Source organism: Carassius gibelio, chromosome B10, assembly GCF_023724105.1.
Source record: "Carassius gibelio isolate Cgi1373 ecotype wild population from Czech Republic chromosome B10, carGib1.2-hapl.c, whole genome shotgun sequence".
NCBI classification, from domain to species: Eukaryota; Metazoa; Chordata; class Actinopteri; order Cypriniformes; family Cyprinidae; genus Carassius; species Carassius gibelio.
The window spans coordinates 13,681,858-13,696,992 of record NC_068405.1 but is presented as its reverse complement, the minus strand read 5'-3'; the positions used below and the strand labels follow the sequence as shown (position 1 = coordinate 13,696,992).

Genomic DNA, 15,135 nt, shown 5'->3' with positions numbered 1-15,135 from the left:
AATAAGAGGCAGCCAACCACAAAATAACGCAGCTGCTAGGGTCCGCTTGCCACACGGGCTGGACGATATGACACTCTGAGAGGCTGCAGGCATCCGTAAACCAGAGCATACAGTATAAATATATTAAATATATATAGCTTTTTTTTAATAATAAAAATAATTTCAATTTTTACAAATCTCAGATCTGTGGTCAGAGCAGGACAATAAACAAGAGAATACTTTTAAAAATAATACTGATGTACATAATAATATAAAATGGAGAAATATTACTATATTTACAGTGTACAATAAATTCTTTAACTTCATTTGAAAAAATATTGCAAAAATATTGCCTCAGAAAAATCTACTTAATATCACTTAATAAATTAATAAATCATAAATTGGCTTCTTAGTAAACTTGAATATATTGCACAATCTTAACTAGATTTTTCTGAGGCAATAATTTTACAATATTTTTTAAAGTAATGTTAACAATGAAAATCAATATAATAAATACATTGAAATGCACATGCTCTCTCTCTCTCTCTCTCTCTCTCTATATATATATATATATATATATATAGAAAACATATTTATACACAATACATACATATTTCTATTTAACAGTGAATCCTGAAAAAAAAATCATGTTTGATCAGTGTTTTAGTTATATAATATATGTATGTATATATATATATTAGGGGTGTAACGGTTTACAAAATTCACGGTTCGGTTCGATACGATACACTGATGTCACGGTTCGGTTCGGTACGTTTTAGATACAGCAAAATGTAAAAACATCTCAACTTTTCAGAATGCCGCAAGCGCACCGCAGGTCATGTGACAAGAACTAACCAATCAGCTTCATCCTTTCCCGTAACAACTTTGAAAGCTCAGCCAAGATGAAGGAATAGCTGATCATAGTTGTATATGGATTGCAATTTTGAAATAAATTTAGTAGCAGAGCTACTGCAAGCGATTTTTAGAGCTGCAAATCCATTTATCCTTTGCTGAAATTTCCGCGTCTCATGGAGAGAGCACGTCATTGTTGCTTAGCAAAGACAGACGCTTCATGAGCGCTTCTACCAGAGCGCTTTGGAAAGGAGGAGAAAGCGGTGCGACTAGCGTTTTCAGCGCGTTTTTAGGCACGATATGTGAACGGCCCCTAAGGCGCTCGCTCACTCAATACGCGCTAAAGGCTCGTTGCAAAATGTCTAATGCTTTTAACAGACCAGAAATAGAAGATCCTCCAATAACCAACAGGTCTGGTATTTGAGTGCATTTTGGATTCCCTGTTATAATGATGATGACAGAATGAAGGGTAAATAGTAAGGTCTCATATCCGCGGCTATAATGTAAATGAAGCCTATCGATCGCTGTGGTGATGTCTTTTGCCCTGTTTGAATCAGTTGGAAATGTCGGTCTAAATGCTGCGGGGATATAGTTTGTAGCATGTATGTTTCCCCGATACTGACACAATAAGGTGATGTCGGCGTAAATGAGTTGACATGTTTCAAGTATTCCCGCTGGTGTTTTTTTTTTTTTGTATTCCCGCTAGTGTACCCTATTGTCATGTTGCAGATGCGACATACCGTTGTTTTTTTATCCACCACTCTCTTGCCATCACCATTATAGCTTAAAGGGAGTCCAAAGTGCACCCAAACGCCAGACCTGTTGGTTATTGGAGGATTTTCTATTTCTGGTCTGTTAAACGCATTGGCCATTTTGCAACGAGCCTTTAGCGCGTACTGAGTGAGCGAGCGCCTGACTGAGTAGCCTAACATAAACATATAAGTTGGTGTTTTTTTCTTCGTCGGGAGTGTCAGGGGCGTTGCCTGTTACGTCGTTTGGGTTATTGGGCTACCTTGTTGAACGCATATCATTATATTTCTCTTTTTTTTTTATATATATAATTAATTAGTCCAACGAACCGTCCGGTATACATAATGCGTACCGCGTACCGAACCGAAAGCCTCGTACCGAACGGTTCAATACGAACATGCGTATCGTTACACCCCTAATATATATATATATATATATATATATATATATATATATATTATTAATATTATTATTATTATTATTTTTATTTTGTCTTAATTAAAATGTTTTAATTTAATTCTCAGTATCTCCCCTATTAGATCCCATTGCTAAAGCATACCTTTCAAATTATTCAAGCACAGGGGCTTTATGGATATTCCCACTTTATTATCACTTAATGTAGCCTGATCTGGTTATTTATTTTATTTTTTACAGTAATTTGTTGTGTTATGAGAGAACAGACACAGCTTTTACAATACAAGTTTAAATATTTTATATATCCTCATAACAAATTAATTACTACATTATTATTTTACAGTCTCTGTAATATCACCCAAACAGATATGTAGACACAGACGCCACCTATGGGATTACAGGAAATGATTGAAGATGCTGCTGGGATTGGAGCTTGTTTCAAATCTCCCATCTCACAACAGAAGGGGGTTCGTATGTTTTTTGGGGTTGCTGCTCTTGGCTTACTTTCACCCAATAGAGCGCACACACAACATCACATTGCAACAGGGATCCCAGGGCACCTAATTACTGCCAGCTCATTTCGACATGTAGCAGACAGCCATAGACACCGCTCTAGAATCCCAATAGACTTCCTCCTCCATTGGAACCCACTGTTTCCCCACCCCCGCCCCCCGCCCATGCTGAGACAGCACCTACGGCATCAAAAACACTGGTGCATCATGGGTGGGCACATGCATGCCAAGATGTTTGACTCAAGTATGGCGGTCTAAAGCCACTGTGTTATAAAATCAGTTTCTTTAGATCTATGTGAGTAATTCGACAGCTGGACAGGGGCTCTGAACTGTTTTTTAACAGGTCTCATGAATTTTGTCATCGTGCTAACCCTAGATCGGTAGTCCATGATGGGCCAGCTGCCCCTGGCAGCCGTTTTTGTCCCTCCAGTGTGCTGGAGATTTTGTCAGGATGACAAAGAGGGGAACAGCAGGCAAAGATATAGACTCTCAGAAATGTGGTTTAGGATCAGCAAATGTGATATTGAAAATGTGACAGAACAGATAACAACACTAGAGAGGGGGATAGGTAAAAAAAGAGAGAAAAGGATGAGGAGAAAAGAAGATAAACAGGGCATCTTAATAACCTCATTATCCTTTAGGCAGGGGGGAAATGATTGGTTAAATGGGCACAGACGAGCTCTGATTGGACAGGCTCTTCTGTAATGTCACCAACATGCACAATGGTTCATCACTTGCTTTAATCGGATGATTGCTTCTTAATGATTGGCCTAATTGAGATGAGATAAATAAGCGATTGTAAGCAAGTGTATGAGATTCAGTTAGTATGCGCTGCAATGAGATTTTACTACAAGAACTATGCTTTAAACAAGATAAATTCCACCAGAATGCTCTACAACTAGAGTGATCTTTAACCTACAACAATCATATTTAAACAAATATGCACTACAAAAGGTAAGCTTTACTAGAAGTATTTTTTTTTCAACTAGTATGCATTACACAAATATGTAGCTGACATACACCATAAGAATGAGCTATATTACATTACACATTAAATTAAATTACACTTAGCAGATGCTTTTATTAAAAGCAACTTACAGCGCATTCAGGCTATCAATTTTTACCTATCACGTGTTCCCAGGGAATCGGACCCCCAACCTTGTGCTTGATAGCGCAATGCTCTACCAATTGAGCTACAGGAACACTACAGGAACACAGCTCTCCAGTAAGCATGCACTACAATATGTATCCACTCCAAGTGTGCACTATAAAACATTTGGACTTCAGATAGTATGTGATTCAACAAACATTAGTATACAATTCAACTAGTATACACTACAAGAAGCATGTTTTAAATAAGATTAATTCCACTACAACTAGAGTAATCCCCAACTAGTTAGGGTGGCCATATGTGCCGTTCATACGGGACACGTCCCGGCCAGGATTTTAACATGCAGGTATTGTTTATAATCGACCAATCGTGGGGCTGCGTGTGAGAAGGTGAGATCTAGAGGGAATGATCAAAGCGATGCAAATATGCGCACGTGTTTGTTCGTTCGATTGACTTGAAGCGTTGCTGCGCACAAATCCAAAAAAAACAAGCGATTCGAAAGCATAAGGAGCAGTCTGCTCTGCTCTTTATAGCTCTCATGAATGTTACACAACTATTAACCTGCACAGTACAAATAGCCAAAACCTCGATATTAAAATCCTGGCTGGAACGTGTCCCGTATGAATGGTGCATATGGCCTACCTACAACAAGTACTAATCATGCAAACAAGTATGAGCTACAAGAGGTGTGCAATACAAGAAGTATTCATTTCAACTAACTTGCATTATACTTCAGCTAGTAAACAATGTTTAGATGTCACACCCATGGACGTTTTGTTGTGTTTTCTCCCCCCATGTGCTCTGTGTGACCTGGTTTTCCCTCATGTTTGATTGTGTCATTTAGTTCAGGTGTGTGTCATTAATTATCTTTATTTGCTTCAGTATTTATAATGTAGTCTGTCCCGTTTTCCCTCGTATTGTTGCTGTCGTTGATGTGCTACATGTGTCTCCTGCCTGCCTGCCTGCCTGCCTTATGTTTCCCTCTGTGTGGAATTATTAATGATTACTGAACCATATCTTCTTTGTCTTCGTCATGTGTGTTTGTAGACCATGTTTTGTGACAAAAGAATTCAGAAAGTTTACATTACATGTTGTATTCCAATAAGTATGCAAGTAGTATGCACCACAGTTTTTGTTTGCTTGTTTCTTCATAATTCGGTTTGAATTTAGTTCATTCGGAATACAGAAGTTCAGAGATTGCATGCTTTCTCCTGTGCCAGAAATAGTATGAATTACACAAATATGCACTTCATATAGTATACACTTCAATTTGGTTTGCTTGTTCCTTCATAATTCAGGTTGAATTTAGTTCAGTTGGCATACGGAAGGTTGCATGTTTTCTCCAATGCCAGAACTAATAAGCATTATGCAAATATGCACTTCAGCTAGTATAAAAATTTACTTAAAATTGTTTACAATAACTTGCACTCCAATAAATATACACTTCAACTAGTATGCACTACGAAAACTATCTGCTTCAAAAAGTGTCCACTTTCATAACAATGCTACATAAGTATGAAATTCATCCAGCATGTATGTCTTGAGTATGTGCTACAAGTATGCATTCAACAAGACTACTGTGATCTTGAACCAGTACTACAACATGCATGTGTTTCAACAAGTACATACTATAAAAGGTATGTACTAGAAGTATGAACTTCAGATAGTATGCACTATAAAAAAGTATTTACTTCAAAAGTTTGCACAACACACGAAGTAGACAAGCCTCTTTCCCTGTGCTGGTCTTAAGATGAATGAGTCTGGATGGCCTATTTCCTGACAAAGGGTGTTTCTTCTCAAGGCAAAGTCTACATTTCAGTCTTGACTAAACATAGGCTACAACGTCCCCTAAACAGGACTGTCTCATTATTTACAAATGCAGAGGAGATTAATGACTCAGTAGAGGACATGGACAGGGAGGTAGTGCTGTTTACGAATGCCTGACAAGTACGCTCTCAGCTGTGTGTCGGTGCATCAGTGAAGGTCTGCCTTCAAACTGGAGCTACTGTCTAAAAATTCATCATGACATTTGACAGGTCACTTCTGGCACTAGAGAAAGCATGCAACATCTGTATTTCGGTGCGCTAATTGTAGTGCACTCTGTTGGAATGAACCATGTTTAGAGCATACTTCTTGTAGTTCATGCATACTAAAAATGCTAGCTAACAGTATTTAATATCCATTATCCCGATGGGCATACTAAGTCCATACTGAAGTTGTGCATACTTATAAGAAAGCAACAAAGAATTTCAAACTATTTGAAGTCCATTCTTATAGTCTACACTTCTTGTAGTTGAGTGCAACTTGTTGTAATGTAAACTTTCTGAAGTCTATACAGTGTTTACTAGCCAAAATACATATCTGTATAATGCATGCTATTGAAGACTTGTAGTAGTGTACACCTCTAGTAGTGTATACTTGTTTAAACACATGCTTGTTGTAGTACTGGTTGAAGGTCACTCTAATTGCAGTGCATTCTGTTGGAATGAATCATGTTTAGAGCATACTTCTTGTAATGCATACTCACTAAAATGCATCCTAGCAGAATTGCATATGCATTATAGTACACTATTTGGTAACACTTTAGAATACTGTTTCTTACTTACTACATAACTTATAAGGAATTATTGAAGAACTAACAGGTGATTATTCATTAACACTTAACTCACTACTGTTAACTACTAAGGAAGGTGTGTTAATTAATCAGTATGTAATATAATTTTATGATTATGTTAAGTAACAGTTAGCTAAGCGATAACTAATGTATTCTGTCATACCTCCTGAAGAACTACTATTGATTATATACTACTTAGGGTTCTAGAAAAATAACTATGAAGTAACTACTAATGAACAGTTTTACACAATTACATTGAATTGTGACCCTTTCAAATGCTATTAGCAATAATAGTAGTAGTATGAAAATGCAATATTAATAAATGCAATACATTTTATAGAGGTTTTGCCTATGTAGTAAATTGTTTTGTGAGTGTGTTTTGTAAGAAATTACCTTCTAGTAGGAACCCCACTCCAGTGCCTTGTGATAACTTACCTTGGATTTTATATTTTATATACAGTACTGTATGTGTGCCTCCTCAGCATATACCACATTATATATATATATATATATACCAGGAAAAGTGAAAATACAGGTACACCAATTTGTAATTAATAAAGAATTATAAAATAATTATGCAGGACTTATTTTGAACCTGAAACATTAGGCCTATTCTAAAGTGAAAATATTGGGAACCCATTAGTAATTAACAAATAATTATCAGATAATTCCTGAAGAATTACTTAGAATCTGAAACAGTATTCTAAAGTGAAAACATAGGCAACTCATTATTAATTAATAATTAATTATCAAATAATTCTGCAGGACTTATTTTGAACCTGAAACATTAAACCTATTCTAAAGTGGAAATGTTGGGAAACCATTAGTAATTAATACATAATTATTAGATAATTCCTCAAGAATTACTTAGAATCTGAAACAGTATTCTAAAGTGAAAACATAGGGAACCCATTAGTAATTAATAATTAATGATCAAATAATTCTGAATGACTTATTTTGAACCTGAAACATTTTGCAATATTTTGCTGTGCGATTTTCTCCTATCCAATGAGTGGCATTACAACCATAGATACACAAAAGCACAGCATGAAATTACAAATCACATCCATTTTATTTGTTTGCTGTACTCCATATCTTTAGAATCCAGAAGTTTGCAAGGAACATATCCAAATTCAGCCCTTTATCAATCGATCTTCATCTTCATTCTCAGTAACAGCGACCATCACATAGTCAAAGCCCGCGCTCGTTATATGATTTGAATGTGAAAATAGCGCCAGTGCGCCACCCTCGAGAAACATTACGACACGGTTTACGGCACTGATATCAAACTCTCATTGGTTCTCACCTAATTCGTCACAGATTGCGACATGCCGTGTTTCAGTTGATAGACATTTGAAATCAGTACTGCGCCAGTGCGCCTTCACGGAGAGAAGACAGATTCATAATTTCACGGATTAATAAATTAAATTCTGCTCTGTACCTTATAAAAACTATTACCTCTGCGACTGAAACTCATTATCATTTGAACTACTTTTGGTACCACTTTTGATCTTTTCGCAAAAAATAAATGATTAATGTTACGTTTGTTTGTCTGTTATTTGTTTATTTATAACAGTAACGTTATGTAGTTTTAAGAAATGGTTATTGGTAGGTTTAGAAGTAGGTGTAGAATTAACGTTAGTGGCTCAAAATAACGTTTTAATGTTATATTTTTACTAAAATTGTGTTTTATTATGTTTTATTCTTTTAACATTCTGTATAAATTGGGTAGGTTTAGGTTCGGGTGGGGTTACGCATTTTTCTATGGATAACTGACTGGTCAGAGAACACGTTCTATCTGTACGTATTTTAGGTTGTTTTTATGTAAATTTAGTTACGTATCGAACCTGTAATTACGTCCAGATAATACGTAAACAACACTGTAAATACGTAAAGGCACATACGTATTGGACAGTTTTAATTTACGTCTAAATATGTACGTTTTGATTGTGAGATCAGGCTGAATTATTAGATAATTACTCAAGAATTACTTCGAATCTGAAACAGTATTCTAAAGTGAAAACATAGGGAACCGATTAGTAATTAATAAAGAATTATCAAATAATTCCTGAAGAATTACTTAGAATCTGAAACAGTATTCTAAAGTGAAAACATAGGGAACCCATTAGTAATTAATAAAGAATTTTCAGATAATTTTGCAGAACTTACAGGATTCTAAAGTGAACCTAGTAAATAATAAACTACATCATTTTGACTAAGAACAACCTATAAAAGTAATCATAAACTTTGTAAAATACTCTCATCTGTTTATTTCAGATGAGAACATTTCTTAATACAGCATGTTTTATTCCATTTTAACATGTATACTGCCCACATTTTAATTAATGTAACAAACATTTCATAATCAAAAGTTAAACATTTAGAAGCAAACTAAATCCTTATTTCATTTCCATTATAGGCTAATAATTGGGCTGTAACAAAGTTGCTACTGTAGTAGTTCTTTGTACTTGTCCTTTTACTCAAGTAATTTTGAAAATTAACAAGCCTACTTATAATTTAACTGGAGTAATATTTTATTGGGGTATCTGTACTTTTACTCAAGTACTTGATTTGTGGGACACAGCCTGATTATTATAGTGTTTTTTTGGGTATAACTGTTCAGAAATAGTTATTTCATAATTATTTTTCTTGAACCTTAACTAGTAGATAATTAATAGTAGTTATTCAGGAGGTATCACATAATATATTAGTTACTGATTAGCTAACTGTTACTTAACACAATCATAAAATTATATTACATACTGATTAGTTAACACATCTTTCTTAGTAGTTAACAGTAGTGAGTTAAGTGTTAATGAATAATCACCTGTTAGTTCTTCAATAATTCCTAATTAGTTATGTAGTAAGTAAGAAACAGTATTCTAAAGTGTTACCCATTATTTTAGAAGCCCATACTAGCTTGATTTGATTTTGATGCATTATTTACACTGAAGCTTGCAGGTGGCTTTGCCAAGGGGCATGACATTTCCCGACAGTGACAACACACACTTGCCCAGCTAACAATCACAGCACATTTCATAATTCAGAAGGCAGGCATTCATTTGATGCAGGAACTATTCAAGCCGTTCATACCAGACTTGGGAAAGAGGTGTTGTAATAATGTTAAATATGTAAAAACAACCTTGTATGAGAGCCTGTTCTAATACACCCCAAAAACAAAATCAAGACTTTGTAAAAGAGCATAATAAGACCTCTTTAATATAAGGTTAGGCAACCACAAAATCAGTTGTCCTGACAGTTTAATCGAAGGATTATAGTGCGAGTGCTCTAAAATCTTTAGTTTTTGCTGTTAAGTAAACAGACATATTAGCAAAAACCTTAATAAATACAGCAGGCATTCTGTCTGATCAGGGCCTAGTGTACACCAGCTGAAGTACTGTACATATTTGTGTAATGCATACTAGCTGTAAAAAATAATTATAGTATAGCAAACTTCTTGAAACAAGCTTCTTGTAGTACTGGTTAAAGATCACATTGTATTCTAATGCAGTCAGTTTTGCTTAGGGCATACTTCTTGCAGTTCATACTAGTTGAAGTGCATACTGGCTGGAAATATGGAGGTTTGGTCCACTTACCCACAGGGGAGCTTCGAGGAGGGGGCAGCAGGGAGCGACGTGTGGGTGCAGGGGTGTTGGGGGGTTGAGGGGTGCTACGGCACGGTGCTCTGGATCCATCTCCAGGAGGTGACGTGGTGACACGGTGAAGCGGTGGCGGCTCATCACTTACACTGCTGGGACCTGAAAGTAACCCCAAAATCGCCAAACTTCATTACAAAAAAAATACTTTTGAAAAATGCGCCTTGAAAATCTCTAAAAGTGGACTTTAATGTTTGTCAGTTTAATTGCATTTAATTCATTGCGCATTACACAGTAGTCTAGACACTCCATGCTGCAGGTCATTGTCTAGTTCCCTGATTTAGTGAATGCGTAATCAGACTGTGCTCATCTTACTTGGTTTCTATCTGAGAACATTATTCATCATCTGTGGTGGATGAATTCTCATCCAACTGCTCATTAACCCCACATCTGAACCCAGACCAGCCGTTCATCCCACTCAGTCTTGATCAATAACCCCAGCCCAGCTCGATAAGACCAAACTCTGCAATAAAATGAGAACTGCTCGCCATGTAAAAGAAAAAAACCCCCAAGACATAGTATCTATTCAATGAGCCATAACCGATTTCACAAATCACATAGGTACTTTTATAAAACGGGTCCTTTGAAAGACACTTTCCTCTCTACTTTAGCTTACTCTCAGACTGTAGCGCGACACCATTCTCAGGAGCCTGTATAGAACGCTGCTCTGCCGCTGTTATCACTCTGATTTATGAAGTGCTGAGAGAGGATTCCACGAACAGGAAAGAGCAGACAGATGCAGAAATGCTGACAGTACACTGTCATAAGTGCTTTTAAATACCATATTTTATAACTCCCATGTAACCTGAGAAGACATTTAGAGACAGCAGGCGACAACTGCCATTAATTCAAAGAGATTTTGTTAGCATGAAATATATCGCCTTTCCAAGGGCATTAAACACAGCTACACTAACAGAATCACTTACTGCAGTAAATGCAGTGTGAGGGTGATCTGATAAGGGTTAAGATCTGGGACAAAGTTTTGGCTGCAGAGATGGAGCTTCGGAAACAGTAGGAAGTGCTCTACAGCCCTCTAGCTCTCACAGCAGGAGATGCTGAGGTGCATTTGACTGGCTGCTGGGAAATAAACCTCACTGCTCATTGGTGGATTTTTTTTCCAAATCTCTGTGAGAACCAGTTAACTGCCTGCATTGTGTGGAACTGGGTTAGTAGCACAGACTCAATCCTTAAGATTCTTTGCCAGTTTCATCAGCACTCCGGATTTACATAATCACCCAAATGATGGGAGCATCATACTTGTGTGGGCTGGATCACATTGCGCACCTAAAATATCTACAGTTAAAAGTCTGTAGAAAGCATCATGTTCTATATGCATCACTTTCATTAACAAGACATTAAATTTGGTTTTACATTTAGATATACAAATTAATTAATTAATTAATTAAAATAAATATGAATAAAACAAATATTTAAAACTTATTAAAATGTATATCATATCTAATTTATCATGCATTTTTCTTTTTTGCAAATGACCATAAAACAGGTCTGTTAACTGCAAATCTGTTACAAAATGTAAAAAAATTATGTGATTTTGTATTTTTTTTTTTGAAATTATAATTAAAGAAATATTATATTTAAATTAAATAACAGCGCTTGCATACAAAAATAAATAAAAAAACTAAATAAAATTAATAAAACAATAAAATTTATAAATAAGTTGCAAGATTTAGCCCAAAATAATAATTTATATTTCCTATAAATTGCAAATTAAAAATAAATAAATAACAAAAATGATAAATTAAAGTAAAGTAAAGTAAAATAAAACAAAATATCTCAATAACTTTGGTAACATGTCTGAATTTGATAAATGCAGTAAAATGGTAAAACAGTAAAAGAAAAGTTTTAATAAATGTAGAAATATATTCTCTGAATGTTTAAAATTCTGTCTGTGACATAAATAAGTGACAGTGCATTGTAGTGAGACAGCATTACAGGATTTACATTCTGATTTACGATGCTAAGGGATTTAGCGTTTGTCTCTCTCTCTCTCTCTCTAGTTCACTAAACATTCCCATTGACACATGGAAAAGACTTTTTGCATACTACACCCAACTATTATCTGCCGGTGTGCTTATATCATTATGCTTTCTAGTTTTGACTAATATGTTTTCAATTGAAGGAAATCTCAAATTAATTTGATTTAAATGTTTGTTTAGTTAAGTGGAAATACAATTGGCCAGTTAACACTGGTAAAAATGAAATAAATGGACTAAGAACATAGTTTTTCTTTAAAAAGCCTACAAGTAAAATACAAGCTTTCTAAAATAAAATAAAAAGCCACACATACACACACAGATTTAAGGCCCAGGAAATACAGTGAAGCAATTCACACATGCTGAATTTAAAATGCTGCTGACATTTGGATCATAATGAAGACAAATTCTCGGCCAACATGAGTAATAAAAATATACAATTTAGTTGGAGCTGAATAATTTATCATACAATGCACCAGAAGAGAATGCAGAAATAATAGAAGACTAATTTAATGCAGTGCTGGTGTGGGAAAGAAATTAGCTTGTGAACCAAACAATCAGCACTTCTTCACTGGTCTTCTGCACAGTAGAGACATACATAATACGACAGGACAAGAAAGAAAGAAAGTATTTTAGAAGAGATGGAGGAAAACATTATGTAAGTAAGGAGGAGGGGATAGGAATGTGCCCCACGTTGAGTGCCACTTTTAGAAAGATAAATGATAGGCTGGGGAGGAGATAAAAGAAGGGCTAATTGGTTAAATCACCACTGACAAGTCCACTCGAGAGAAAAGGAGAGAGGGACAGAAATAGAAGTGAAAACAGAAAGCAAAGGGATGCAAGCAGAATGACAATATCTGGGAGGCAGGAGCTCACCTTAAGCATAAGGATTGGAATGGCTTATAAAATGATAGAGGAAATATTATGGGAGCAGATGTTATTCCAGCACAGAAGGTTATTTCCCATCTTGCAACATTTAGATGGCACAGAGAGAGAATCAGAATGAAAAATCAGGCCCGGCGAACACAGCAGTGACCATTAAGAGATGGCGCTTGCAATGCATTATTAAGCACAGAGCATCAGAGGTGCTCCTGAGGATGTTGGGAAGCAAACATTATGCAAATCCAACTCCCAGCCAAATGTCAGGATGGCTGCCACTTCAGTACTAAAACCACAAGGACCTGAGAAATACTGACTGAAAACAATAATAATAATAATAATATTTGGAATAGTGTGCACTAAAACATTTAGAAATTACGCAGTGTGGACTAGGTAGTGTACTATACCTACAGTACTAGCACAAAAAGTAGTGTGCAGTAGGACATTAGGATGTGTGCACTGTATTGTAATATGGTGTAAAAGTATTATGTACTTAGACACTAGCATATTAAGTAGTGTGCTATACATACTGTAGCCCTGCACTAGTACAAAAGAAGTGTGCAGCAGGCCATTAGGTAGTGTGCACTAGGTATTTAAAAATAGAGTAAGAAATCACAAACTTACGAGCAGTGTGCACTAGATAGTATGATACAAAACTAGTACATTAAATCACTGGTTTTGTAGTAAAGTACTGAAGTATTGAAAATAAAAACTATACAAATACTGTGCACTAGTAGCATAGCGTTTGTGAACAAGTAGTGTTCACAAACATGTTTGCATTAAAAAAGTACCATTACAATACAGTGTGCACTGGATGATGCACTACAAGTAGTAGTACACTATGTGGGGTGCACACAGGAAATGACATAATGTCCACTAATTATTGAAGAACACTGTGAATGCACAAAGTATTGTGCACTAAAACACAAGCATATTAGGTGTGTAGCACTAGGTGGCATAGTGTGCACTAGGTAGTGTAATGTTCACAAACTTGTTAGCATTAAAAAGTACCATTATTATGTAGTGTGTACTTTGTAGTGTACTACAGGTACTAGTAAACTGGGTAGTGTGAACAATAAATTACATAATGTGCATATAAAATACAGTGTGAATTCCCAAAGTATTGTGCACTAAAACACAAGCATATTGGGTAGTGTTCTCCATGTAATACAGTATTAATTCACAAAATGTATTAGTAGAACATAAGGACACTGTTTTGTGCACTAGGTAGTGTGTTCTATATAGTACAGTACAAGTACAAAATGTAGCATGAAATACAACGGGTAGTGTGCACAATACAGTATAGCATAATAAAGTACAAAATTACAAAGTGGCAATAAAACAATATCACTGGAAGTGTGCACTAGATTTAGAGTAAAACTAGTACACAGAAATTTTCACAAAAATACAGGGACAATAGTATTCAACCTTTTTTCAGGCCAAAAAAAGTAAATCAAACCATAACTGGTTGACATTTTCATTTTCAATAATGGATCCAGCAAAGGTCACAAAAACTATTTAACTAGGCTGTGTGCACTATTACTTGGGTTTTTACTTTATTTATTTAAATATTTTACCACTGATAGACTCTGAGAAGATACTTTTTACACACCAGGCTGACCACAATACACATTACTGAAAGTTAATGTACTAAATTAAGAAATAAAGCCAAAATGGAAGTACTGGAGAAGATACAGCGCTAAACAGCCTGCAGCATTCTGAGAAACACACTCTCTCTTGCTCTCTCTCTGGGAGGCTTAAGAGGGATAACGGAAACGGAAGCTTGCGGAAACAGAGAACTGGAGACGGCTTGGGATTTTGCAGAAGAAAAGCCTGGTCCGACTCCTCATCCAAAGAAAAAAAAATCCCGTAAAAAAAAAATAAGTGAGGAAATCAGAACAACATTATCAGGCTCCTATGAGGTTAGCAAAGAGGAGTGAGAAGGTCAGTGCTAATGCTAAAATGCTAATGGAGGTAGGCATACAACCATTCAAAATCATCACTGTGCCATATTAATATTTAAGAGTAATACTTAGCAGCTAGTTCTAGGCCACGTACATCAAAATCCAACCTATCTGAGCCTTACAAGGCACAGCTGCGTAATGTGAAGGCAGAAGGAAACAGTATGGGTAAAAATAGAGAATATGTTCATTAGCATCTCTCTGCGCAGCAGGATCAACCAGGGCTCAGCGGTTTGGTGAGTGTGTGAGTCAGCAGTGCCCAGAGCACAGACTGCCCAATGTGAAATCTGACAGTCAGAGAGATGCAGAATTTAGAAGCACATTCACTAAACACACCAATGATACAAAGACGCTATAAACCTGTAGTGAAGCAGTGTATACTGTAGGCCTACTTCAGTGTGTGAGAATGTTCC

At 35.9% G+C, this 15,135-nt stretch overlaps 1 protein-coding gene across 2 annotated transcripts in view; it reads right to left on the bottom strand.

The window, feature by feature from the left end:
- Positions 1-15,135, bottom strand: part of LOC127966370 (microtubule-associated tumor suppressor candidate 2-like) — a 71,958-nt gene that overhangs the window by 12,175 nt on the left and 44,648 nt on the right. For both annotated transcript variants that reach the window (XM_052567293.1, XM_052567294.1), the window contains exon 5: positions 9,829-9,990. In XM_052567293.1, the coding sequence (XP_052423253.1) occupies positions 9,829-9,990 (162 nt within the window). The remainder of the gene's footprint in view (positions 1-9,828; positions 9,991-15,135) is intronic.